At 39.1% G+C, this 25449-nt stretch overlaps 1 protein-coding gene across 1 annotated transcript in view; it reads right to left on the bottom strand.

The window, feature by feature from the left end:
• Positions 1–24875, bottom strand: part of HCFC2 (host cell factor C2) — a 36971-nt gene extending 12096 nt beyond the window's left edge. Inside the window, exons 1-9 of the mRNA XM_081085115.1 lie at positions 24694–24875; positions 22677–22825; positions 21077–21237; positions 14539–14747; positions 13013–13097; positions 9939–10045; positions 9646–9834; positions 3584–3751; positions 2757–2809 (exon numbers count right to left, since the gene is read on the bottom strand). Of these exons, the coding sequence (XP_080941241.1) occupies positions 2757–2809; positions 3584–3751; positions 9646–9834; positions 9939–10045; positions 13013–13097; positions 14539–14747; positions 21077–21237; positions 22677–22825; positions 24694–24856 (1284 nt within the window). The 5' untranslated portion in view covers positions 24857–24875. The remainder of the gene's footprint in view (positions 1–2756; positions 2810–3583; positions 3752–9645; positions 9835–9938; positions 10046–13012; positions 13098–14538; positions 14748–21076; positions 21238–22676; positions 22826–24693) is intronic.
• Between the last annotated feature and the right edge of the window lie 574 nt (positions 24876–25449).

The following is a 25449-nucleotide window of genomic DNA, read 5'->3' as shown; positions in this document are numbered from 1 at the left end:
ACTGCCACTGCGCTCACCAGCCATGAGCCCAGCTTCTGGCTGGGCAGTGCTCCCCTTGTGGGAGAGCACTGACCACCAGGAGCAGCTCCTGCATTGAGCACCTGCCCCCGGTAGTCAGTGTGCATCATAGCGACCAGTCATTCCATTGTTCGGTCAATTTACATATTAGTGTTTTATTATATAGGATACTTATAGGTCCAATGAACCATAAAAATGATCTGATTTCATTGATACTCCAATATTGCTGTTCCTTTTTAGTTACCTGTTTTTTGTTATTTTTATAAATATATTGTCAACTATAATTTCTCATGGTTCTAAGGAGACTTAACATGCCCTATACTTCTCTTCTAATTGATAGTGATGGTGCTACTGTTAATAAATAATGATGCTGGCTGGCCACAAGCATTAGGAAGCATTATACTATGTGACAGGATTTCTTTAAGTTGAATAATATGACCCCTATTATTCATGAAAAAAATGAGATTCAGAGACCATAAATAATCTACCCACAGTCAGGCAGTCAGTAATAACAGAGCTAGAATTTGAACCACGGTGTATGTCACTCCAAAGTCTCCATGTTATAATGTCTCTAATGTACTCTTTGCTTAAAAATCAGGTATCTATCTAGTCTAACTAGAACTGTTCAAAATTAGAAAAAAATAAGCCCTGAGGATTTTTGGTTAAACATAGCAGATTAAACACGTTTCAGGAGATTCCTCCAAAAATCCAACTCAAATAGTCATAAAGGAATATCTGTCTCTAGAGAGGCATAATCAAGAGGGACAGAGTGGGAAATTATTATACTTCATTATAAACCTTGTAGTACTATCTAAAATTTTTTAAGAATCTATAATAAAAGAATAATATGCTAATTAGACCAGATGTCCTTCCAGACGACATTCCCGATGAAGCCAGGCTGCAAGGGAAACCCGGGTCCCGGGTGCCTGCCAGTGGCCGGAGGGAAGCCTGGGTCCCGGGTGCCAGAGGAAGCCGGTGCCAGCAGCCAGGGGAAGGAAGGCCTACTCTTGCATGAATTTTGTGCATTGGGCCTCTATAAATTATAAATAAAATATAAATTCAACATATAACATATGTGTGTATAGCACCCCTTAGCCATAGTTTCGCTTTTTGTGATTTCAGTTACCTGCTGTCAACCAACCATGGGCCAAAAATACTAAATGGAAAATTCCAGAAATAAACAACTAATAAATAATTCAAACATTCTATACTGCATGCTATTTTGAGTAGCATGGTGAAATCTCCCGCTGTCCCACTCCATCCTGCCTGGATGAGAACCCACCCTTTGTCCAGTGTAGCAATGTTGTATACACTACCTACCCACTGGTCACTTCATAGCCATCTTGGTTATCAGATGGACTGTTGTGGTATTGCAGAGCTTGCCTTCAAATAACTCTTACTTAACAATGGCCCCAAAGTGCAAAGAGTTGTGATGTTGGCAATTTAAATATGCCAAAGAGAAGCTATAAAGTGTTTTCTTTAAGTGAAAAGGTGAAAGTTCTCAACAAGGAAATTTTTAAAAATCATATGCTGAGGTTGCTAAGATCTATGATAAGAACAAACCTTCCATCTGTGAAATTGTGAAGGAAAAAGAAATTTGTGCTAGTTTTGCTACCGCACCTAAAACTGAGAAAGTTACAGCCACAGTACATGGTAAGTGCTTAAGATGGAGAAGACATTAAATTTGTGGGTCAAAGAATAAACAGAAAATGGGTCCCAACATGTTGTGCAGAAAGCACTTAGCCCATATGAAGGCTTTAGCAAGGGATCGCCTGAAACAAGCGACCACATTCATATAACCTTTATTACAGTCTATGGTTACAATTGTTCTATTTTATTACTAACTATTGTTGTTAATCTCTTATTGTGCCTATTTTGTAAATTAAACTCAATCATAGGTATGTATAGGAAAAAACAATATATAGTGTTTGGTACTATCCATAGTTTCAGGCATCCACTGGGGGTCTTAAAGTGTACCTCCCCACAGAAAAGGGGGGGATTACTTTATGTGTGTTGTGTGAGTCTATAAATATGGGCTATTCAGAAATGGCTGTATGGACTTTATTTATTATATCCCCTTTTTGGCATAATAGTCTTTTTTGCTTATTACAGGTCCTCTGCCATGTTCAGAACACCTGAGCCTATATCTACATCATTTCCCTTGAAAAGAATGTACTGTGAATGTAAAGCACAGTTTGCCAGATAAAATCAGTGTAAATCCTAGTAAGCTTATTCATTAATCTCTACAAAAACCTACTGTGAAGCACTTCATAAACAAGAAAGAACCTCACACACACCGGTGCTCAACTTAGCAACTCATATTCTTTGGTAAACAAAATACATAGTTAAAGAAATATATTTCATATGTATTTTGAAAGTACACCTTTAGAAATTTGAAATGTGTATAATATTTAGAAATGGCAAAAGTATAAATAATGGATTAGCCTCTGATGCCATGTGTAATGAGGTCAGGGGTTTTTAATTCAGGCTACTGTCACCATGATCTATGGACCTTACTTTAAAAACACAGCTACCTGAGCATCATCCTAAAGATTCTGCTACTACTAGATCTGGGGAAAGGCTTGGGAATCTATGTGTTTATTTTTTAATCTCACAGGTGATTCGGATGTACAGCCAGGATTGAAAACTCCTGTCCTAAGATAATATGCTAACAATATTAAAACATGGGACTGTAACCATACACATTCATTTATCATCCTAAATTTTTTTAAACTTACACTGTTAGGAATGATGCTATTACTGTCCTGTTTGTGAGGGTCCATCCTGACTCCTGCAAGAATAAGAAAGTTCAGACAGATATGATCTAAATTAGCTTCAATAAAATATATTACAATCAAAAAATTTTCAAGAGTTACATGTTAAAGGTTAAAAAGTAGTTATCTTTATCAAAGTTTATCTGCTTTCTTAATAATTGACTGAAATCATTTCTTGGGGAACATGTAAAATTAAATTTGCTTTTATTTTCCAAGTACCTGTTAGTTAAAAATATTTGGGGGTGGAGGGGAAGCCAAAATACATCTGAAAGCTAATTAAAATCATCTCCTGGCCGAAACCGGTTTGGCTCAGTGGATAGAGCGTCGGCCTGTGGTCTGAGAGGTCCCAGGTTCGATTCCGGTCAAGGGCATGTACCCGGGTTGCGGGCACATCCCCAGTAGGAGATGTGCAGGAGGCAGCTGATCGATGTTTCTCTCTAATCGATGTTTCTGACTCTGTCTCTCTCCCTTCCTCTCTGTAGAAATTCAATAAAATATATATATTTTTTTAAAAATCATCTCCTGGAGTTAAGGAGCTTGTCAAATTAAGAAAGTCCATCAAAATGAACTGAAGAAGAAACAGGCTACCCTACATATCTGAGTTCTACTACATTGTAATTGTAAAACAGTCAAGTTACAAAGTTGAAACAACATATTTGATTTACCAGGCAGGAAACATCATATAAGATTTCTTACACCAAGGCATACTAATAGGCTTTTTAGTATCTTAAAAAAAAAAAAAAAGCATACATGCTATAAGTGTGACAATTTATGTTAAGTATGCAATTTACCTTGCATATTTGTTGCTGCTGAAGAATCTGACGATGCAGCTTGGTATGGCAAGTCGGTATTCAACTGCAAAAGATAGCCCTCAACTGTAGGCACTTCATCCCATTTGACATGAAAAGAGTTGGTAGTGGCTTTGATCAGTTGTACTTGTGATGGCGCTGGTGGTTTCTCTAAAGAACAATATTGATATTGATATTATAAGCTTCAAATGTGTCAATAGTTTGCCTATAAAAGTTTGTGTAGACCTGGAGCTCTGAAAATGTCAGCAATGAATATTTCATCTGTTTACCAAGAGGGAAAAAATTTACTCAAATAAACACAGCTATGGAAGGTCAAGTGAAAATAGTTTGGGGTTCTACTTTTTTATTTAATCCTTTATATAAATAAATTTAAAAATAATGTAGTTCCAACCTATTTGAATCATCAGATTAAGAAAAAAAAATGTTTAATACTAGAAGTGAGGGGAAGTATTACATAGTAATAGCTACATAATTTTACCTACTCTAAGTTTTTAATTTTATGAGTCAATTTTTAGGCAACAGTGTACATGTTAGAAATACTGTTAATGCTAGATGATTTGGGTATGATATTTTGGAACAACAAAACCTCTTTAAAGTTAATACCCTTTTATCAAAACTTGTACTATTCAAAACAGGTAATTACTGTGGTATAAAATATTACCAACATTTCCAAAACAAATAAAAATTACAGACTCTTAGAACGTGAAAAAAGGAACTGAGATTATTTCTACGATATCCTTTTCCTCTTTTAGTTACCTGCCAAACCACAGAACTCACAATTCCAGAGGTAGTATATCACATCTTTGCACAGTTATATAAGACAATTAATTCTTCTAGTGAACTGAAATCTATAAATGATAACTTAACCCCTACAGAGTACATCTAATATCTCTTTGTATCTTTTAGAGTAGCAGTCAACAAACTATAGCTCATGTGAATGTTTTGTAAATGAAGTTTTATTGAAGGTATGCTCATTTTTTTAAGTATTGTCTATGACTGCTTTCATGGTACAACAACAGAGTTGAGTAGTTATAACAGAGACCATATGGCTTGCAAAGCCTAAAATATTTGCTGCTTGAGCCATTACAGAAAAAATCTGATGGGCCTAATTTAGAGGATAATTAAGCCTAGATCCTTTAACTACTCCCATGTATATTCCTCCATGACCCTATTAACAATCCAATTTATTTATGTTACTCAAAGTACAGCAACCTACACCTGAACAAAAGTATGGTTACAGGAGGTAAACCAAGCATTTAACAGAAGTTACATGAAGAGAGAAGAGAGAAAACAGTAGGGTGCAAATCAATGAAATAAATCAAAAAAATTCCCAGAACTGAAGACCACGAAATTCCAGAAAGAGTCCACTGAGTACTCAAAACAATGAATTAAAAACAGGCACACAACAAGCACATCATCATGAAAATTAAGAACAAGTTGGGGATGAAGAAAAAAATCCTAAATGTTATCAGAAGTGAGGGGAAAGGACACATTTAAAAGGAGCAAAAATCAGAAGTGGTTCAGATTTCTCAACAAAAACATTAGAAGCTTGAATACAATATAACAATGTTTTCAAAATTCTTAAAGGTAATGATTTCTATTGTAGAATTATATATCCATGCAAACCGTCAGTTATGTCAAAAGGGAGACTAAACATATTTTCAAATAATGCAAGATCTCAAAATAAATTGTCACCTATGCACCCTTTTCCTGGGATGTGTTCCACAAAAATGAGGACATAAACTAAGATAGGGAAAAACACAGGATCCAGGAAACAGGAAATCCGGTACAAGTGAGAGGCAAAACATATCCCCCGGAGGATGCTGAAGGGAGACTCCAAGATGATAGCTGTGCTCAATCTGTGGAGAGCAATCACCCAGATTGAAGCAGAAGTAATCTCTTCAAGATGATGAAATTTGATAGAACATCTGATGCATCTAACCATAAGGAGATGAGAGAAAATTTAAGCAAATAACAGAGTATGGATTGAATTAGTGGTAAAAAAAACATACAAATCTAAAACAAAAGTGATAGTTATTAATCCATGGCAAATAAAAAATAGGACAAGGAAGGTATTCAGCATACTCTATATGGCCCACCTGTGAACAATGTTTACATAGTCATGATATAAACATTGAATATTCCTCTAACAAAATGTTGGTGTATTTATATTGAGAGAATAGGAAGTAGGGAATGGTGGGGAAAGATAAATCCTTAACTTCTATAGTAGAAAGTGAGCATATTATGCTTAAACTGAAAAAAATCCAAGTAAGAGTATACGCATGTTATATGTAGATATGGAAGTAAATATCAAAGAAGAATGAACAGAGTTAAAAATAGATGCTTGTGAGGCAAGGATAATGGGAGGAGAGTGGGAGCAAAAGACCACTATTCATAAAAAGCCTTATGGAATTATATTACTCTTTTAAATATTATCAAGTGCACAAAGTTTAAAAGTGAAAAAAAAGCAAAATGAAGAGCCCTCATACACCACCCACAAAATTGATGCTAACTTATCAAAAGGAAAAGCAAAATGGCCCTTATGATTAGTGGCCATAATTACTTTTATTTTATTTTTTATTTTTTTAAGTATCTGCCCTCTGACTCGAGGAACAGACAGAGAGAGCCTGCCCTCTGATGGAGGGACAGACACAGAGAGCCATAATTACTTTTAGATAAATATTCATGTCTAACGACTTTCATGGAAAGATTTATGGAAAAAATGGCTATTTAAAGCCAATGACTTTTATCCTTTTAAAAGTCCCAGATCCAGGGCTCTGGCTGGGTAGCTCAATTGGTTATAGTGTCATCCTGATGCACTGAGGTTGTAGCTTTGATACTCTGTCAGGGCACATACAAGAATCAACCCATGGTCTTAGCTGGTTTGGCTCAGTGGATAGAGCGTCAGCCTGTGAACTGAAGGGTCTCAGGCTCAATTCCAGTCAAGGGCACATGCCTGGGTTGTGGGCTCAATCCCCAGTAGGGGGCATGCAGGAGGTAGCCAATCAATGATTCTCTGTCATCTTTGCTGTTTTTCTCTCTCTTCCCACCCCCTTCCTCTCTGAAATCAATTATACACACACACACACACACACACACACACATATTTTTTTTTTAAAGGATCAACCAATGAATGCATAAATAAATGGAACAAGTTGAGGTCTGTCTGTCTGTCTCTCTCTCGCCCTCCTCTTTCTCCCATTAGTAAATAAATAAAAATAAGTGTTATAAAGGTCATAGATCTCTTAGAGACTCTGCTTAAAGTGACATACCTGCTACTGAGAAAAACTTACATGCACACATTTTTCTTCCAATCTCAGAGACTGAAGCTTATCTTTGGACTTCACTTAATAATTCCCAATTTCAAATATGGATTTTCTATATTTTTTCTCCCGCTTGCTAGTATGTGCTTCTTTCATAGTCTCTAACTTTTTCCATTTATTATTTTTTCATTATCTTAATTTTAAAATTAAACTGTTTTTACATTACCAAAGTAATATATGCTATTATAGATAATACAGATAAGAGAGAAAACCTTTTAAGAAATGTCTGATCTAGCCCAGTAGATAATATTGTGGTACACAGTGAATCTTTCAAGATTTTTCTGTTTATACACTTTAAAAAACATAGGTATGTTTTAGGATCTGCTTTTCTCATATAACAACACATATTACATCTCCAGATCTGATTTTTCTACTGGCCTCCAGACTTCTTTATTCACTAACCTGCCTACTTGATCTTGTTATTTCATGGTCTAGCACAGTCTAAATGGAACTCAATTTCCCCAAAGCTTGTTTTCTCATCTGTCTTCCCCATCTCAGTAAATGGAAATACCACCACATTTTTCATGCAAAAAACTTCATCCTCCACTCCTCTCTTTCTGTCATCTGCCACAGCCAATTCCATCAACAAGAACTCCAAAATATATTCTGAATTTATCCATTTCTCCTCATCTCCACTGTCACCACTATCGTCTGACTTCCTTGTCTACTGCAAAAGCCTCCTGTCTCCCATGTGTGCACTTTTGACCGCTATCATTTATTTTCCACACAACTGCAGTGACTGTTCCAAAATGTTCAATAGATCATAGCATGCCTCTCCTTCAAACTAAAAAGTAACTTACTATTGTACTTTAAAAACAATTTAAACTCTACTACGGTGTTGGAGGCCTTACATGATCTGTCCTATGGTCACGTCTCTAACCTCCATTCCTGCACTCTCCACTTTTCCTCAGCTTAAATCTGTTCCCAAACATGCCAAGTATTCCCATCTTAGGGCCCTTGCACTTGCTATTCACTCACTCCTCTTCTAGTTTTCCTCCAGCTTTTTACATGGATGGCATCTTCTCACCATTGGGATTACATCCCAAATGCCATCTCATCCTTTTCTAACTCCCCATTCTGAAGTAGCCACCCCTCCCTTCATTCCTAGTAACCACACACCCCCTCCCCCTCACTATCTCATTGTTCTCTCTTACTGTCTTCACGTACTGACCAGAAACTTATTTTGTTAATTTGTTGGATTATTGTCCATCATCTCCCTGCCCTCATACTCTCTTAGAATATGAGATCTTTGAAAGCAGGGAAACTATCAGTCTTGTTCATTGCTGTATTTTTAGCATTTGGAACAATTTCTGGTACACAGCTGTCAATCAAGAAATATTTATTGAAAAAATAGATGTGAGTTCCATCTTTAAAATATTTTTGGTGTTATAATACTTTTTTAAAAAATCTTTTTATTTTGGAATAATTTTAGATTTATAGAAAAATTGCAAAGAATTCTCATATATCCTTTCCTGTTTCCCCTTAATGCTAACACATCTGTTAAAACTAAGAAATGAACATTGGAGACCCTGGCCTGGTAGTTCAGTTGGTTGGAGCATCTTTCTGATATGCCAAGGTTGTGGGTTCAATCCCTGGTCATGGCACATATAAGAATCAACCAATTGATGCATAACTAACTGGAACAAGTCAATGTTTCTATCTCCCTCTTCCTCTCTCTTTAAAAAATCAATTAAAAAAAGAAATTAACATAGACTACAGACTATTCAGATTTCACCAGTTTTTCAATTAATGTCTTTTTTTTTGTTTCAGGATCCAATCTAGGGCATCACCTCGCATTTAGTCTTCATGTCTCCTTAGTCTCCTCCAATTTGTGACTATTTCTCAGTCTTTCCTTGTTTTCCATCATTTTGAAAATTTGAACAGTACTGTTCACACAGTCTGCAGAATAGAATGTCCCTCACTTTGGGTTTGTCTGATATGTTCTCACAGTTAGAATGGAGTAATGGATTTTTGGGATATCACAAGGGTGAAGTTTCTTATCTCATGATATGTGAGGCAGGGGCAAATGATATCAACATGACTTATCACTAGTGATATGAACCTTGATTACTCACTTAAGGTGCTGTTTGCCAGGTTTCTCCACTGTAAAGCTTCTATTTTTCCCTTTCGTACTCTATTCTTTGGAAGGGAGTCATTAAATCCAGTCTACCCTCAAGGAGAGGGAAATTAAGAAACTCTCCTGGAGTGGGAAGTATCTACATATATTATTTCTTCCATGAATTTTTTAAATTCTCCTCCAAGGATATGCTTATTGATTTTAGAGAGAGAGAGAGGAAAGGAGGGCGAAGGAGAGGAGGTCGAGGGAGAGACAGAGACAAAGAGAGAAACATCGATGTGAGAGAGAACATCAATTGGTTGTCTTCTGTACGTGTCCTGACCAGAAATCAAACCCGCAACCTAAGTATGTGCCCTGACTAGGAATCAAACCCACAACCTTTCAGAATATGTGATGGTGCTCCAGCCAACTGAGCCACTCTGGCCAGGGCTCTTCCATGTATATTTATTTTTTTTGTATTTTTTAATTGCTGATAGTACTACAGATGTCTCCCATTTCTCCCATTTTTGCCCCCTCCGCCCATCTCCTATGTATTTTTAATTATGGGAAAGACAAGCAGTGGAATAATGTCTCAAAAGACAGACATTATTCCAGTACTTATTTACCTAAAGGAAAATATTTATCTGTTGAATATTCTTACCTACCAGTATCAAGATACCAAAGATCCTTGCAGCAAACTTGACTATTCAGTGCTTTTCTGTAGCCATCTCTTCCACTCCAAAAATACAATCGTGTGCCAATTGCAACAGCACAGTGCCCAGCTCTTGGTCTTGGTCTTGAATTTTTTTTATCTTCCTGAGAATCTGATACTAGGGTGGTCCACTCTGCTGTATCTAAAAAGATAGAAATATCCATGACTAATCTGTTATTCTTCAACAAAACAAAAATTCTTTTGTTAATAAATTCTATTTCAATAAGCAACTCTTAAAAGACTCACCCAGATTTAGGTAAGAAAATGAACTGGTACATTTCCATTCACAATCATGAGATGAAGCCTCAATATTTTCCCCCTTATGTGGAACCCATCCTCCAAAAATGTACATCCTAAAAAACAAACAGACAAAAAGAACATAAAGTAGTTAAATTTTTTTCCTAAAGCTTTAATTTTATTATTTAGATTTAAAATCCTAATAATAGACTTAAATGTCTTATTTGTTGACACCAAGCTATAGAACTATTCACTCACTTGTCTATGCCAAGGTAATGGAAATAAGATAATGAATAAAGTAGACGTCTTTCAAGAGTTTACAATTTTATGAAGCAAAAAAGAATCAAAATTATCTCTCTCTGGCAAGTTATTCAAAGTGGGGAGTATTTCGATTATTATGCATTTGAAAATCAATACTGATGTAATATACTAAGGGTATCTCAGTCAGAAAGATACTCAAATGGTCCATGACATTCAAAGTCAAATTTAGAACTGTATGCATATAGTAACCAAAGAGGATTAAGTTTCTTATTAGTCTGGCCACTGATATCATTCAAATAAAAAACTTTAAACTATGTTCTTAGTGCCCTCGCGGTTCTTGAGACACCCCTAATGGCTAATGAAGGAGAAAGGCTCATCCAGTAGAGCTTGGGTCCCATGTGACTTCAAGCTAACCAGAGAAGCTCTATTTTTAATCTCTTATATATTAGAGTTCCAATGAAAAGCTACATTTTATAAAAGGGTTCTGCTGTTTTAAAAAATGTCTACTTTTTAAAAAGAACTGCCCTAACCGGTTTGGCTCAGTGAATAGAGAGTCAGCCTGCGAACTCAAGGGTCCCAGGTTCGATTCCGGTCAAGGGCATGTACCTTGGTTGCGGGCACATCCCCAGTAGGGAATGTGCAGGAGGCAGCTGATGGATGTTTCTAACTCTCTATCCCTCTCCCTACCTCTCTGTAAAAAAATCAATAAAATATATTGAAAAAAAAAAAATAAATAAATAAATAAAAAGAACTAATGCGTCCTAGCTGGGTAGCTCAGTTGGTTAGAGCACTGTCTGGATGCACCAGGATTGCAAGTTTGATCCCTGGTCAGGGCACATACAAGCATCAATCAATGAATGTATAAAAATGATGTCTCTCTCTCTTGCGCTCTCTCTCTCTCTCTCTCAAATCAATAAATTAAAAAATGTTTTTAGCCCTCACCGCTTTGGCTCAGTGGATAGAGCGTCCGCCTGTGGACTGAAGGGTCCCAGGTTGGATTCCGGTCAAGGGCATGTACCTTGGTTGGGGGCATATCCCCAGTAGGGGGTGTGCAGGAGGCAGCTGATTGATGTTTCTCTCTCATCGATGTTTCTAACTCTCTATCCCTCTCCCTTCCTCTCTGTAAAAAATCAATAAAATATGTTTAAAAAAATTAAAAAATAAAAAAATAAAAAATGTTTTTAAATAAAACATTTAATTAAATAAAACTAGTGAGGTTCTAAATTACAACTAGTTGTTTCCTAAAACATATTTTGCTTGTCTATTTTGAAAAACAAACTAATAAATAAGACGACAGGAGACGACTTTGGGTGGTGAACACACAATGCAATATACAGATAATGTATTACAGAATTGTATACTTGAAACTTATATAATTTTATTAACCAATGTCACTCCAGTAAGTTTAATAAAATTTTGTTTGTTTTCATTTGTTCAGTCCTCACCTGAAGATATTTTTCCATTGATTTTTAGAGAGTGGAAGAGAGAGGGAAAGACAGAGAGAAATATAGATGTGAGAGAAACACATCGATTGGTTGCCTCCTGCACAAGCCCCAACCAGGGAGGAGGAGCCTGCAACCGAGGTCTGTGCCCTTGCCTGGAATCGAACCTGGGATCCTTCCATCCACAGGCTGTAGCTCTATCCACTGAGCCAAATCAACTAGGGCAATTTAGTAAAAATTTTTAAAAAGAACTAATGAGGATCTAAATTGCAACTGTTTCCAAAAACACTGCTCTTAGGGTAAAGTCCCTATTTAATTAAATACTTAAATTTTATTTTTAAAAATACTAGTTCAAGCCCGGCCGGCATGGTTCAGTGGTTGAGCATCGACCTAGGAACCAGGAGGCCACGGTTCCATTCCAGGTCAGGGCACGTGCCCGGGTTATGGGCTCGATCCCCAGTGTGGGGCGTGCAGGAGGCAGCCAATCTATGATTCTCTCTCATCACTGATGTTTCTATCTTTGCCTCCCTCTCTCTTCCTTTCTGAAGTCAATAAAAATATATTAAAAAAAAAACAAAACTAATTCTGGCCCAGTGTTGCACAAATAAGGGCATTTACTTGACAACAGTAATAGCTAACCATTAAGTGCCTCTATGTACCAGGCACTGTTTGAAATATTTTAAATGTATCAACCCATTTAATTCTCCTCACATCTTTGTGAAGCAGGTTTTATTATCATCAGCATTTTATATTTCAGAAGATTGAGATACAAATAGGTTAGGTTTCCTTGCCCCAGGTCATACAGCACAAACAGCAAAGCTGGGATTTGAATTCAGGCAATCTAGTTTCAGAGTCTGTAGTCTAACCATAACTCCATCAAAAGTATAACCATGGAATGCACATACTGAGTAATAGCCGAGTACAAATCAAGCACTACCAAAAATATGTAAAAAGAAACAGTGAGGTGTGTCAAACCTGTCAATGGAGGACTGATCACTTCGACAACACTTTGCGTTACACTTACGTAATACGTACTCTGTGCAAGGCATTGTAAAGAATGTAAAGAAGTATAAGAGGCAGCATGATAAGAAAATGGCACATTAAGCATTTTAGCTTCTGTAGGCATATTTTTTTAGCTTCAGTAAGCACAAACATTATTAAATTCAGTAATATATTTCTAAGAAACTAGTAGCATCACTCTTCTTTGGGTATATCTTTCTTTTTTTAAAAAAATAAATCTTTATTTTTGAAAGTATTACATATGTCCCCTTTTTCCCCCCATTGCCCTCCCTCCACTCTCCCTGCCTTCCTCTGAGGTTTGACAGTCTGTTCGATGTTTCTATTCAGTTTAAAAACAGTGAAAACAAAAAAGCACCGTACCTGTTTCCTATAACACTGGCTGTGTGAAGGCTTCGTGGAAGTGGCACTGTCCCTTTAGTTTCTGGTTTTGACCATGACATAGTTTCTAAAAGTAAAGATAAGGATATTAGCAACTTGATCTAATAACAGCAAACTATCTCAACTTGCAGAATTTTAAAAATTAAAACCAAAAAGGTCTTATGAAAATAAAGAAAAAATATTTCAAAACTGTTACTTGAATTTTATTTTAAACATTTCCAACTGACATAAATTGCTAGTCACAGAAATCTATTTACACTTTATTGTTAGTACTTGTAATAGAGAGATGTATTTAGAATGCCATCAATTCTGAATTGGGACAGTAGGGATTTTAATATTTTAAGGAAGAGTACACTGGGCAGAGACAGTCAAAAGTAAGAGGCATACCTACTCCCCAATTATTTACTCCTAGGATCTCTTTAAAAAGGGCTACTCAAGCCATGGCTGGTATGGCTCAGTTGGTTGGAGCATCACCCGAGCACTGAAAGGTTGCGGGTTGGATTCCTGTTGGGGAGCATGCAAGAAGGCAACCAACTGATGTTTCTCTCACATTGATATATCTCTTTGCCCCCCCAACGCCCCTCTCTCTCTTCAGTAAAGAGCATATCCTTGGATGAGAATTTTTTTATTTTTATTTTTTTGGATGAGGATTTTTTTAAAAAGAGGTACCCAAGGTTTTTCGCTGACCAGCAGTAACATTACTAATGCTACATTTCCTGTAGATAAGAGTAACGATATAAATTTGATCATCCCCAACGGGGACACTTCAGAGTGAAAGTGGATGCTATGGATAATTACATGGGATAATAGGCATGAGCTAGGACCATTAAAGCAAACCAGGACATATGGTGATCCTACTGACAGGAAATATAGGAGAGTCACTGTCATAAACACCCATTTGTTCAATCTAATTGATCAGCAGGAACCATTCACATCATACCCTGCTGCCCCTGGTAATGTCTACAGTGCTAGTCCTATATAATAAAAGCCTAATATGCTAAATGTCCAGTCATCTATTCAACCAATCAAAGTATAATATGCTAATGATATGCTAAGGCTGCTCAACCACTTGCTATGATGTGCACTGACCACTGGGGGAAGACGCTCCAATTAATAGGTGAGCTTGCTGCTGGGGTCTGGCCGATTGGGACTGAGCAAGATGGGCCAGACATGCCCTGGAGCCCTCCCATGGTCCCTCCCCAGCTTGCCAACCTCCCGCTTCCCTCCCCGGCCCTGATTGTGCACTAGTGGGGTCCCTCGGCCTGGCCTGCACCCTCTTGCAATCTGGGACCCCTTGGGGGATGTTGGAGAGTCGGTTCCAGCCCGATCCCCCAGGCCAGGCCGAGGGACCCCACTGGTGCACAAATTCATGCACCGGGCCTCTAGTTATAAATAAATCTAAGTGCAACTCAATCAATACTGTAATAAAAAATATTTTTCAAAGCAATTTTTATATTTGCTTTTATCAATCATAACCAGTTCTTGAGCCTGAATCAAGTTAAACTTACCTAAGTCGAGTTGCCATAGGTCATCCAGGCGAGCACCACACATTCCACCAAAAACATACATTTTAGGACTTCCAGAATCTTTTTTGCAATATATAACAGCTGTGTGAGATTCTCTTGGCGAAGGCACAATCCCTTTAGTCACTGGAATGCTCCAACCCACAACACCAGAACCATGCTGTAGCTCCAATTCATAGAAATCATTTAAATATCTAAGATATCATTAAAAAAATGAAAACATTAGCATAATGTATACCTTTCATTTTTTTCTACCTACAAAGGTAATATATACTTACTGTGAAAATTCATATAGTACAGAAAAACATTATGAGAGCAGAAACCCCATACCTAATCATCAACACATATTTACCAAACACTACTATGTATCAGGCACCCTTCTGGGGATAAGTAGAACAGAAGAGATCTAAAAAGTTCTGCCATCATTTAGCCAACACTCTTGTCCATGACAATAACCATTATAGTTTTAAAACATAGCCATAAATTCTGTGACACTCTTCCCACCAGGAGGTAGGGTCTATGTCCTCTCCCTTGATTCTGGGCAGGCCTGTGACTGCTCTAACTAGTAGTGTATGATGAAATGACAGTATGTGACTTCTGAGGCTGAGTCACAGAAGGCCAATGCAGCTACACTATGAAATCTTGAACCAGAATGTAAGTCCAACTATCATACAACCACCATCTAGAGGAGCCATACGTAGGCACAAAGGATGACAGTCCCAGCTGAGTCCACCCTTCAGCCATCTCAGCTGAGGCATCATACATGCAAGTGACCATTCATGCATTCCCATCTGAGGCCTAATCATTATTGCTATGTTCTGTCTGAATTCCTAATGCACAGAATCCTTGAGTGTAATAAAATGGTTATTTTACATCACTAACTTTTAGAGCAATTTATTACATGGTATGAGGTTTCAAAAAATATTACTACTGATAATAATTGGTAAGACTTCTCTCTGTGTGGATATCCACAAATGTATAAATGAGGCATATTACAAATTTTGTTTTGCAAGTTCTCTTTCTTTTTAAATTTTCACTCTATAATGTCCTATACAACAATGTCCTATACAACTTTTTTACTTTTGGAACTGGCACAAACTTCTTATCTGTGACATGAATGTTTTCAATAAAATAATGTTTACTGAAACCTATTTCCTATTAAATTACTACTCAAATATGAAAGCAAAATTAAAACATTTGAGGTATATAAAATTTCAAAGTTTAGCCATATAATTGTTTTAGAAAAAGGTGATTCTAGATGTCAATCAGGAAAAATAAAAAGAAATCCAAGAAAAAATACACTGAATAAGAGAAATAGTAGAGCAAAGAAAATAGCAATTTATAATTATATTTAAATTGATGTTGATAACTGTGGTTGTGAGGTCTAAATAATCACTAAGAAAGACTGACCAAAAAATTAATTTATTAACATTATTTCAATCTAAAATAAGATTTAAGAATATATGGAAAAAGGAGGTAAGCATAAAAAAAAGGCTTAAAGGTAAAACTAGTAACCTATTCCCAAATGATTTTTAAGAAAACTACTTTAATCTGATTAAAGATATATATTAGAAACCTACAGCAAATATCACAATTAATGATAAAAAGATAAATATACCAATGAAACAATAGAACCTAGCACAAGAGTTGACGAACTTTTTTGGTGAAGGGTCAAAAAATAAACATTTTAGGCTCTGCAGGTCATAAAGTCTGTCACAACTACTCAGCTCTGCTTTTTCAACAGAAAGCAGTCAGAGTCAATATGTAAATGAATGGGCATGGCTACATTCCAATAAAACTTTATTAACAAAAAATAGGCAGCAGGCCAAATTTGGTCCACAGAGTAAGTATAGTTTGAACTCCTGGTCTAGAGAGCCTAGATAAAGACCCATTTATTTGAGGATAAAGATATGACAGAGATAGGGCTTCAAATTAACAAGAAAAAAATGGCTTACTTAATAAATGGTGGTGGGAGAATTGGAACTCCATTATGAAGAAAAGTAAACAATAGTCACAAAAATACATTCTAAATGTATTAATGTTTTAAACAAAAAACAAAGTTGTGAATGTATTAGAAGAAAATACCTAAAAAATTATTTTTATAGTTTTGGAGTAAAAGAGTCTTCCTAAACAAGATATAACACCAGAAAGCCATAAAATAAAATATTGTCAAACTTGATAAACAAAAATAAGAACTCTATAAAAGAAAAAGGGAAACAGAAGATTTGGAATGAGTATTTGGAACATATTAAACAAATATACAAAGAACTCCCAAGAGTCAATAATAAAACTGAAATCCATGAAAATATGATTAAAATAATAAATGAATTCAGCAAAGTCAGAGGATACAAGACCAATATACAGAGACCAACTGTATTTCGATATACTAGTAATGAACAATCCAAAAATAAGAAACCAAACCTATTCACATCATCGAAAATAATAAAAAATTAAGTATAAATTTAACAAAATAAGAGCAAGACTTGTACATTGAAAGCCTCAAAATATTGCTGAGAGAAACGAAAGAAGGTCTACATAAATGGAGAGTCATTCCATGTTCATGGATTGGAAAACTCAATATTAATAACATAGCAATTCTCCACAATTCAATCTATATATTCAACACAATCACTATCAAAATTCCAACAGAACTTTGTGCAGAAATTGGCAAACTGATCCTAAAATTTACATAGAAATGTAAAGCACCCAAAATAGCCAAAACACTCTTGAGAAAGAATAATATTTAAGAACTTACATCTTCCAATTTCAAAACTTACTACAAAACTACAGTAATCAAGACAGTGTGGTACTGGCATAAGGCTAGACATATAGATCAATGGAACAGAACTGAGAGTCCAAAAATAAACATTTACACTTTGGGTCAACTGATTTTCAACCAAGATGCCAAGGCAATACAATGGGAAAAGGATAGTCTTTTCAACAAATGGTGTTGGGACAACTGTATATCCACACGTAAAAAGATGAATTTAGACATTTACTTTCCCCCAGGAAAAAAAATTAACTCAAAATGAATCATACATATACATGTAAGAGCTAACACTATGAAACTTTTAGAAGAAAATAGAGGAACAAATCTTCAAAAGCATGAGCTAGGCAGAGTTCTTAAATATGACATTAAAAGCCTGATCCATAAAATAAAAAAATAATATGTTGGGCTTATCAAAATTAAAAACTTTGTGCTTCAAAAGATACCATTAAGCCCTAACTGGTTTGGCTCGGTGGATAGAGTGTCGGCCTGCGGACTGAAGGGTCCCAGGTTCGATTCCAATCAAGGGCATGTACCTTGGTTACGGGCACATCCCCAGTGGGAGGTGTGCAGGAGGCAGCTGATCGATGTTTCTCTCTCATCGATGTTTCTTACTCTCTATCCCTCTCCCTTCCTCTCTGTAAAAAACCAATAAAATATATTAAAAAAAAAAAAGATACCATTAAGAAAATTAAAGACAAGCTAGACTGGAAGAACATATTTATAAATCACATTTCTGATTAAAAACAAACTTGTATCCAGGAATATAAAGAATTCTTACAATTTATAATAATAAAAGCAAAATATGCTAATTAGGCCAGGCATCCTTCCAGATGTCCTTCTGGATGACCTTCCGGATAAAGCCAGGGCTGTGCGGGAAGCCCGGGTCCCAGGTGCCTGCCGGCAGCCAGAGGGAAGCCCGGGTCCCAGATGCCTGCCGGCGGCCAGAGAGCAGCCTGGGTCCCAGGTGCCGAAGGGAAGCCGGTGCCGGCAGCCAGGGAAGGCCTACTCTTGCACGGATTTCATGCATCGGGCCTCTAGTTCAATAATAAGAACATAAACAACTTCATTTAAAAATCAATGAAGAGTTGAATAGAAATTTCACCAAATGGCTGAAAAGCTCATGAAGAGATGCTCAATATCATTGGTCAATAGGAAAATGAACCACAATGACATACCACTACATTGGTGACAATAAAAAAGGCAGACAATAACAAGTGTTAGCAAGAAAGTGAAGAAACAAGAACCTTCATAAATTGTTGGTGGGAATGTAAAATGAAATAGTCACTTTGGAAACAGCTTGGAAGTTCTAAAGAACTTAAATATAAATTTACCATATGACCCAGTAATTCTTCTAGGTTTCTAATCTAGAGAAATAAATATATGTCCATACAAAGCTTTGTATGTAAATGTTTACAGCAGCATTATTCATAAAAGCCCAAAACTGGAAATAATCCAAATGTCCATCAACTGATAATATAGATAAACAAATGTGCTATATCCATGCAATCTATACAAAATAGGAATTGCAAATGTCCAAAAAGCAATTAATGAAACTCATTTCCAATTTTAAAAATATCAAAATAAAATCATCTATCTTAATATATAAAAGCCTAAGCAACCAGCTGATCAGCCGACTGTTCAACTGGCCGGTAGCTATGATGCACACTGACCACCAGGGGGCAGATGCTCAATGCAGGAGCAGAAACCACAGGCATGGAACATGGAACAGATTGATGAATCTCAAAGGGAAAGGAGGAGGTGGGAGGGCGGAAGAGATTAACCCAAGATCTTATATGCATACTAGAGGCCCGGTGCACAGATTTGTGCATCAGTGGGGTCCCTCCACCTGGCCTGTGGGGATCAGGCTGAAACTGGCTCTCTGACATCCCCCGAGGGGTCCCAGATTGCAAGAGGCACAGGCCAAACCAACGGACCCCACTGGTGCACGAATCTGTGCACCAGGCCTCTAGTGTAATATATTCATCAATTAGCTTAGCAACAATTAAGAAGAGTGACACAATTCAGTATTGCCAAGGGTGTAGGCATTCTTGTACACTGTTATTAGGAATATAAATTGTCTTTCTCTTTGGAGACTGACTCAGGAGTATCAGGAGAACCTAAAAAATTTAAATGTAAATACTCTTTGACATCTCCTCAAATTCCACTTATAACTATCAGTCTTACAAAAATATTTATACATGTGCCAAGACTAATAGCAAAAAAGAAAGCTATTTAAATGTCCATCAGCAGGGGACTGGTTAAGTAATTTGCATAATTCACACTACTTTCAGCCTTTAAAAAACAAGGTCAATATATACCTGCTGCCATGAAAAGAGCTCCAAGCTATATCCATAAAAGAATAAAACAACAAAAACAAACAAGTACACACCCAAAGTCAAGAGCAAAAAGAAATATCCCACTTCTATAAAAGAAAATACATGTCTTTGTAGGATCAAATTAATGTTTCCAATTCTCCTCTCCCAGTAAGCAGAACATATATCCCTGGAATCATTCCTGAAGGCTTGGCCTTATGACTTGCTTAGACCAATGGAATGTGAACAGAACTGAATGTACTAGCTTTAGTCAGAGGCTTTAGAAAATACTGCATGCATCTATTTGCACCCTCAAGTAGCATAAACTCGGGAAGCTTGCCAGCTACATACAATAACTTAAGAAAAGTTGAGTAATCAATGTATTACATGAAAAAGGTCCCAAAAGATACATATCAAATTGAATTATGTGTTTGCCTATGTGGGGGACATTGATGCTGTGAGAAAGAACTTTACATACTTTCTAATTTTTATGAGTCTCTATCTAAAAAAAAATGTTTAATAGAAAAAATGAAAAAAAGACATGCTCAAAGTAAAAGTATCTGCATTAGTGTGGTAGAGTAAATTATTTTTCCTTTTCTCTAGTTTCCAAATTTTCCATGTTTTAGTAAATGTTATTTTTTAAAGTTTAAAAATAAAAACTAAGACTCTAACATTAATTTAATGTAGTAAAAAGACCCATTATCATGGTCATAATAACTACTGTACTATGTGCTGGTGGCAACCTCAAAGTGCTTTGAAAATTATGCCAATGATCTTTTTTAGCCATTACAATGACACTAAAAGGTAGGTATTTAATCACTCCGATTTCAATGAAGGGAAGCAGGCTTAGATTACTTCTACTAAAGGACACACATAGTGAGCAGTGAATCAGAAACAGCCTTTTAGACTCTAAATCTCCAAATCCTGCCTGCTATAATGACAGTGTGATCAAAACACTATGTGAAAACAAAAGAGGTAGTGATTCTGTTTGGAAAAAGAAAGGATTGGTTCCAAAAGTATTTGCCTGTGTGAACCATTCTAGTAGCTTTCTGTGTGAATAATGGAAATGATGGCCTTCATTTTGTAGTCAAATATTTGTCACTAAATTCCCAGAGAAATCAATGTGAAAATAACCATTTGTTACTTTTCATGATCATTTATGTCAACCAAAATACATTAGCAGGTTCAAAAGATACAAATATATTGCTATAAGCAGGTATATTAGTATCAATTTAATAAGTATTTCTGATGAGAAAAGGCACAGTTTTGAAAACATATACTCCAGGGACTAAGGAAAATATAAATACACACAAATTTGTTCTGTTAAGTTATGCAAAAAAGGCTAAGCTTCATCCACTCTAATAATTAAAGATGGAAGAAACTAAATGTTCTTAATCTTAATCATGAGATAAGCATTTGGCCTGAAAAAGGGTCAGCATACCTGGGAACATTATTATTTGAATCTTCACTTTCATTTGCCAGGCCACCAAACAAATAGCATTTGTTACCATACAAAGAAAAGCTATGTCCAAGCCGAGGACAAGGAGGTAAACCAGAAGAAGGGGCATGGGGTTTCACTTTTTTCCATAACCAACGACTTGCCTAAAAAAGAGCATAAATACACTCAGACAAAATCAGGAAAGTATTCCTATATTGCTAATAGTATAAAATCATACTAATGCATTTAAATCTGAATCCAATCAGAAGACTCCAAAAAGGTACTTTTGGGACAAATGACAATTAAGCAAATAACTTCTGGAATTAAAATAAATGTTTCAAAAGAAATTCTGTCTAATCTTCCATATTCATAAATTTATTTTAAATATGTTTTTATTGATTTCAGAGAGTAAGGGAGAGGGAGAGAGATAGAAACATCAATGATCAGAGAGAATCATTGATCTGCTGCCTCCTGCACACCCCCTATTGGGGATCGAGCCCACAAAAGGGGCATGTGCCCTTGACTAGAATAGAACCTGGGACCTTCAGTCCCCAGGCTGACACTCTATCCACTGAGCCAAACCAGCTAGGGTCATATTCACAACTTTATACAATGGCAAATCAAGCTTATAAAAATAAACACTAACAGTCCTAAAATATTTTCCAAATGAAACATTAAATATTATATATAGCTTTAAGATTAAATGTAATTTTTAGTCTTACTTTCTGAAATTAGGTACTCCATTAATGGTATATATTTTATCCTTTAAATAAGCACAAAGACAATTTAACAAATCAAACTCAAAAACTTATTCTCTAGCTATACATGCTTTCTAAAACGATTTTTAAAATTAGTTGCTTGCAAATAGGTATAATCCACCTACATCTGCCAATTACCAGATGCTCTCATGTTATATTTTTAGGCTTTTGTATTTTGGTGCAGTTCTTCAACTTCAGCCTGCAACACAAGCACCTGGGGGGCTTGTGAAAACATAGATCATGGCCCTGAGAACATATGCACAATTCAGGAATAAAAGTCAATTAGGTCTGTGACAGTGGACTCTGGTTTAGTAGATTGTCAAATTGAGAAAGGATATGTAAAACTGCTATCATTCTTTTGTATGTCTAGCCAGAAAAAAAAAAGTTTAGTGTGAGGGTAACTATTTCTATAACTAAGGCAGAGGTTTTCAAAGTATTATCTGGGGACCAGCAGCAGCAGGTGAGAACTTGGTAGGAATGCATATAGCGAGGTTCCACTACAGACAATATTATTCAGAATCTCTGGAGGCAGGGCCCAGCCACCTATGTTTTCACAAGCCCTCCCAGTGCGTCTGCTGCAGGCTGAGGTTGAAGAACTGCACTAACATACAAAGCCATAAACATGTAATATGTACAATGATGCTAAGTAACAGATATCTTAATGATACAAATGTTCCACTGGGTATTGGAAAAAGATTGCATTAAAAACTAGTTTTTCAGTGAAGTGGAAATAATTTCTTCTGAACTATACAAGGTGAAGCTCACACTATTTTCAGTATGTTAATGAAATATTTTGAAGAATTATGAGCAATATCATTGAAATAATAAATCTGAAATACACTTACTTGTAACTCATATAACTCATTGCTGTATCTTCCATATTCAACCATTCCCCCAAATACTAATATTCTGGTACCATCACAGACAAATCCATGGGCAGCACAGCCTGGAGGGATGTCTCCTCTAACAGCTGGTAGGAACCACTGATTTGTAACTAGTTGCCAAAACAGAAACAAAATTAAAAGCAATTATTTTATTTATTTATTGACACTTGAGGGGGGGGCGCAGGAAATGGGGGTCGGGGGAGAGAAATAAACATTGATTTGTTGTTCCACTTATTCAGGTATTTATTGGTTGCTTCTTGTATGTGCCCTGACCAGATGTCAAACCTGCAACCTTGGCTTATAGGGACAACGCTCTAACCAACTGAGCTACCTGGCCAGGGCCTAAATGCAATTTATCACAAACTATGCGTATGTACTTTATGTATATCATCTACATCAGTGGTCCTTAATTGGGGATGATTTTGCCCCTCACCCAGGGGCAAACTAGAATTTTTTAGTTGTCATAACTGGAGGGAGGGGGGTGGTGCTACTGGCTAGTAATGGGTAGAGGCTATGGATACCGCCAAACTTACAATTAAGTACAGTGCAGTCCCCGTCCACAAAGAATTCTCTCATTCAAATGTCCATAATGCTGCTGCTGGAAATCCCTGATCTACATCATGTAGCTCTTACGAAAACCCTGCTGGATACCATCATCTCCGTTTTACAAGTGAAAAATCCGACAGCACGGATTCTAGGAAACTGGCGGAACAAAACTCAAACCAGGTCTAACTTATCCCAAAGCGAAAGCTTTACACCACATTGTCAAATAACGTTTTAAAAAATGTTTTCTATTGACGTTGGAGAGAGAGAGGAAGGTAGAGAGACACAGAGAGAAACACATCAGCCGGCTGCCTCCCACAGGCGCCCCCGCCCCCACCGGGATCCAACCCGCAGCCTCGGTGTGTGCGCCCGGACCCAGGACCGAACCCAGCACCTTTCCGTGCACAGGACCGAGCTCCCACCAGCCGAGCCACGCCGGCCCGGCAGGGCCCAGACAACTTTAGCACTTCCTATGTCGGGGTGCCAGGAGAAGGGGAGGGTGAGAAAAATAAAGTGCCCCCTATTCCGCCACCGTGTTAGCCTTTCAGTGACCACTACGACTGAGCGGCCGGGTCCAAGAGAAGGGACTGTGGCCCGGACCCCACATCCAGGAGAATTAGCCTTACACCGAGGAAACCGGCTGCTCCCGGCAGCGGGCGCATTTACAGGTGGGAAAAATGAAGCCCCGACTTCCTTTCTAACCCGCGGAGGTGCTCCAAGGCCAGGCCTCCCGCGCGAGGGGCGCAGGGGACGTGCGGTGGCGCGCGGGCTGGCCGTCCCCTTCCCGGGCGGAGCGGCGGCTCACACCCCCCACTGTGCACCGACAGGCGCTGCGCTCACCCCAACCACTTCCCCGACAGTTAAGGGGGTTACCAGCGGAGGTGGGGGGATCTAACCTGCCACCTGCCCGAGACCGGGCTGCATCGGAGGGAAAGCACCAGCAGCCTCTGGGTTTCCCTCCGCACCCCAGCCCCCAGCCTCCCTTCCTCCCGAGAGGAAGGAGGGCGAAGACCGGGAAGGTCCGGAGGCGCCTGGGTTTGGGGTTGGTTTGGGTTTTTGACAGAAGAGGGACCGGGGGTGGACGAGACTTGGGAAGGAGGCACAGGCGGTTAGAAACAGCCACCCTCGCGCGCTGACGTCCGCTAGCGATGGCGGGGCGTGGGGGGGGGGGGGCTGGTGATTGTCGGGACCGCTCGCCGGAGGGCCGGCGCGTCCCGCTCGGGGGCCGGTTCCGCCCGGGGGGGGCACCGGGGAAACGAAGCTGCCCCCCAAGACACTGCGGGGCCCGGGCCGCCCGGCCGAGCCGCGCCCCTCGCCGCCCGCGGGAGGAGGCGCTCACCCGGCGGTGACAGCTGTCAGGCCCCGGCCGCCGCCTCGCCTCCCCTCCCCCTCCGCGGCTGCCACAGGCGGGGCCGGAGACCGCCGCCGCGCCTACCCGTGTTGTAGACGTGCAGCTCGTCCGCGATGCCCTCGTTGCCTCCACCGAAGATGATCATCAGCTCCCGGATGGCCACGGCCCGGTGTCCGTGCCGGGCGCGGGGGACCGGCCCCGTGAAGGAAGAAACCCGCCTCCAGTTGAGGAGGCTGGGAGCCGCCATCTTCCCAACCCCCGCCCCTCTACCCACAATGCCGCGCGCCGCTCGGGCGCCTGGGCTCCCGGGCTCCCGGGCTCCCGGGGGAGGGCGGGGCCCGCCTCCAGCTGTGCGCGGGGGTGGCAGCGGGGGCGGTCACATGACGGCGGCCGCCCCGGGGCAAGGCTGGAGGCCAGCGGGCCGCGGAGGGGGTCTAGCGGGGGAGCTCGCCCCCACCCCCGGACTACGTCGCCGGGCCGGGGCCGCGGGGCCACAGGTTTTGGGTGGGAGGACGTTTCCTACCGACCAAGTCTCCCCTCCCCACCCGGGGCCCCGCGGTTTGTGTGCGCGAGAGAAGGTGCAGCGTTTTCCTTTCCGGCCGCCTTGAGCATCGCGATGTGCGGGCGGGTCAGACCCGTTCAGCGGTCACAGCACCGAGGGCGGAAAGCTCGCGTAGAGGCTCGAGGCGTCGGCACGCGGGGAGGGGAGAGCGAAGTCTGTCTCCGCGGAGGCGGGACGCGCCGCCCGGGCCGGGGGATGCCCTGGAACGCGGGCGCGAGGGAGGGAGTCTGGACCACGACCCCAGGGAGGAAGGGAGCTGAGCCTGCAGAGGCCGCTCA

Source organism: Myotis nattereri (genome assembly GCF_964212035.1).
Source record: "Myotis nattereri genome assembly, chromosome: 2".
Taxonomy (NCBI): Eukaryota; Metazoa; Chordata; class Mammalia; order Chiroptera; family Vespertilionidae; genus Myotis; species Myotis nattereri.
This window is presented reverse-complemented; position numbering and strand designations above follow the sequence as displayed.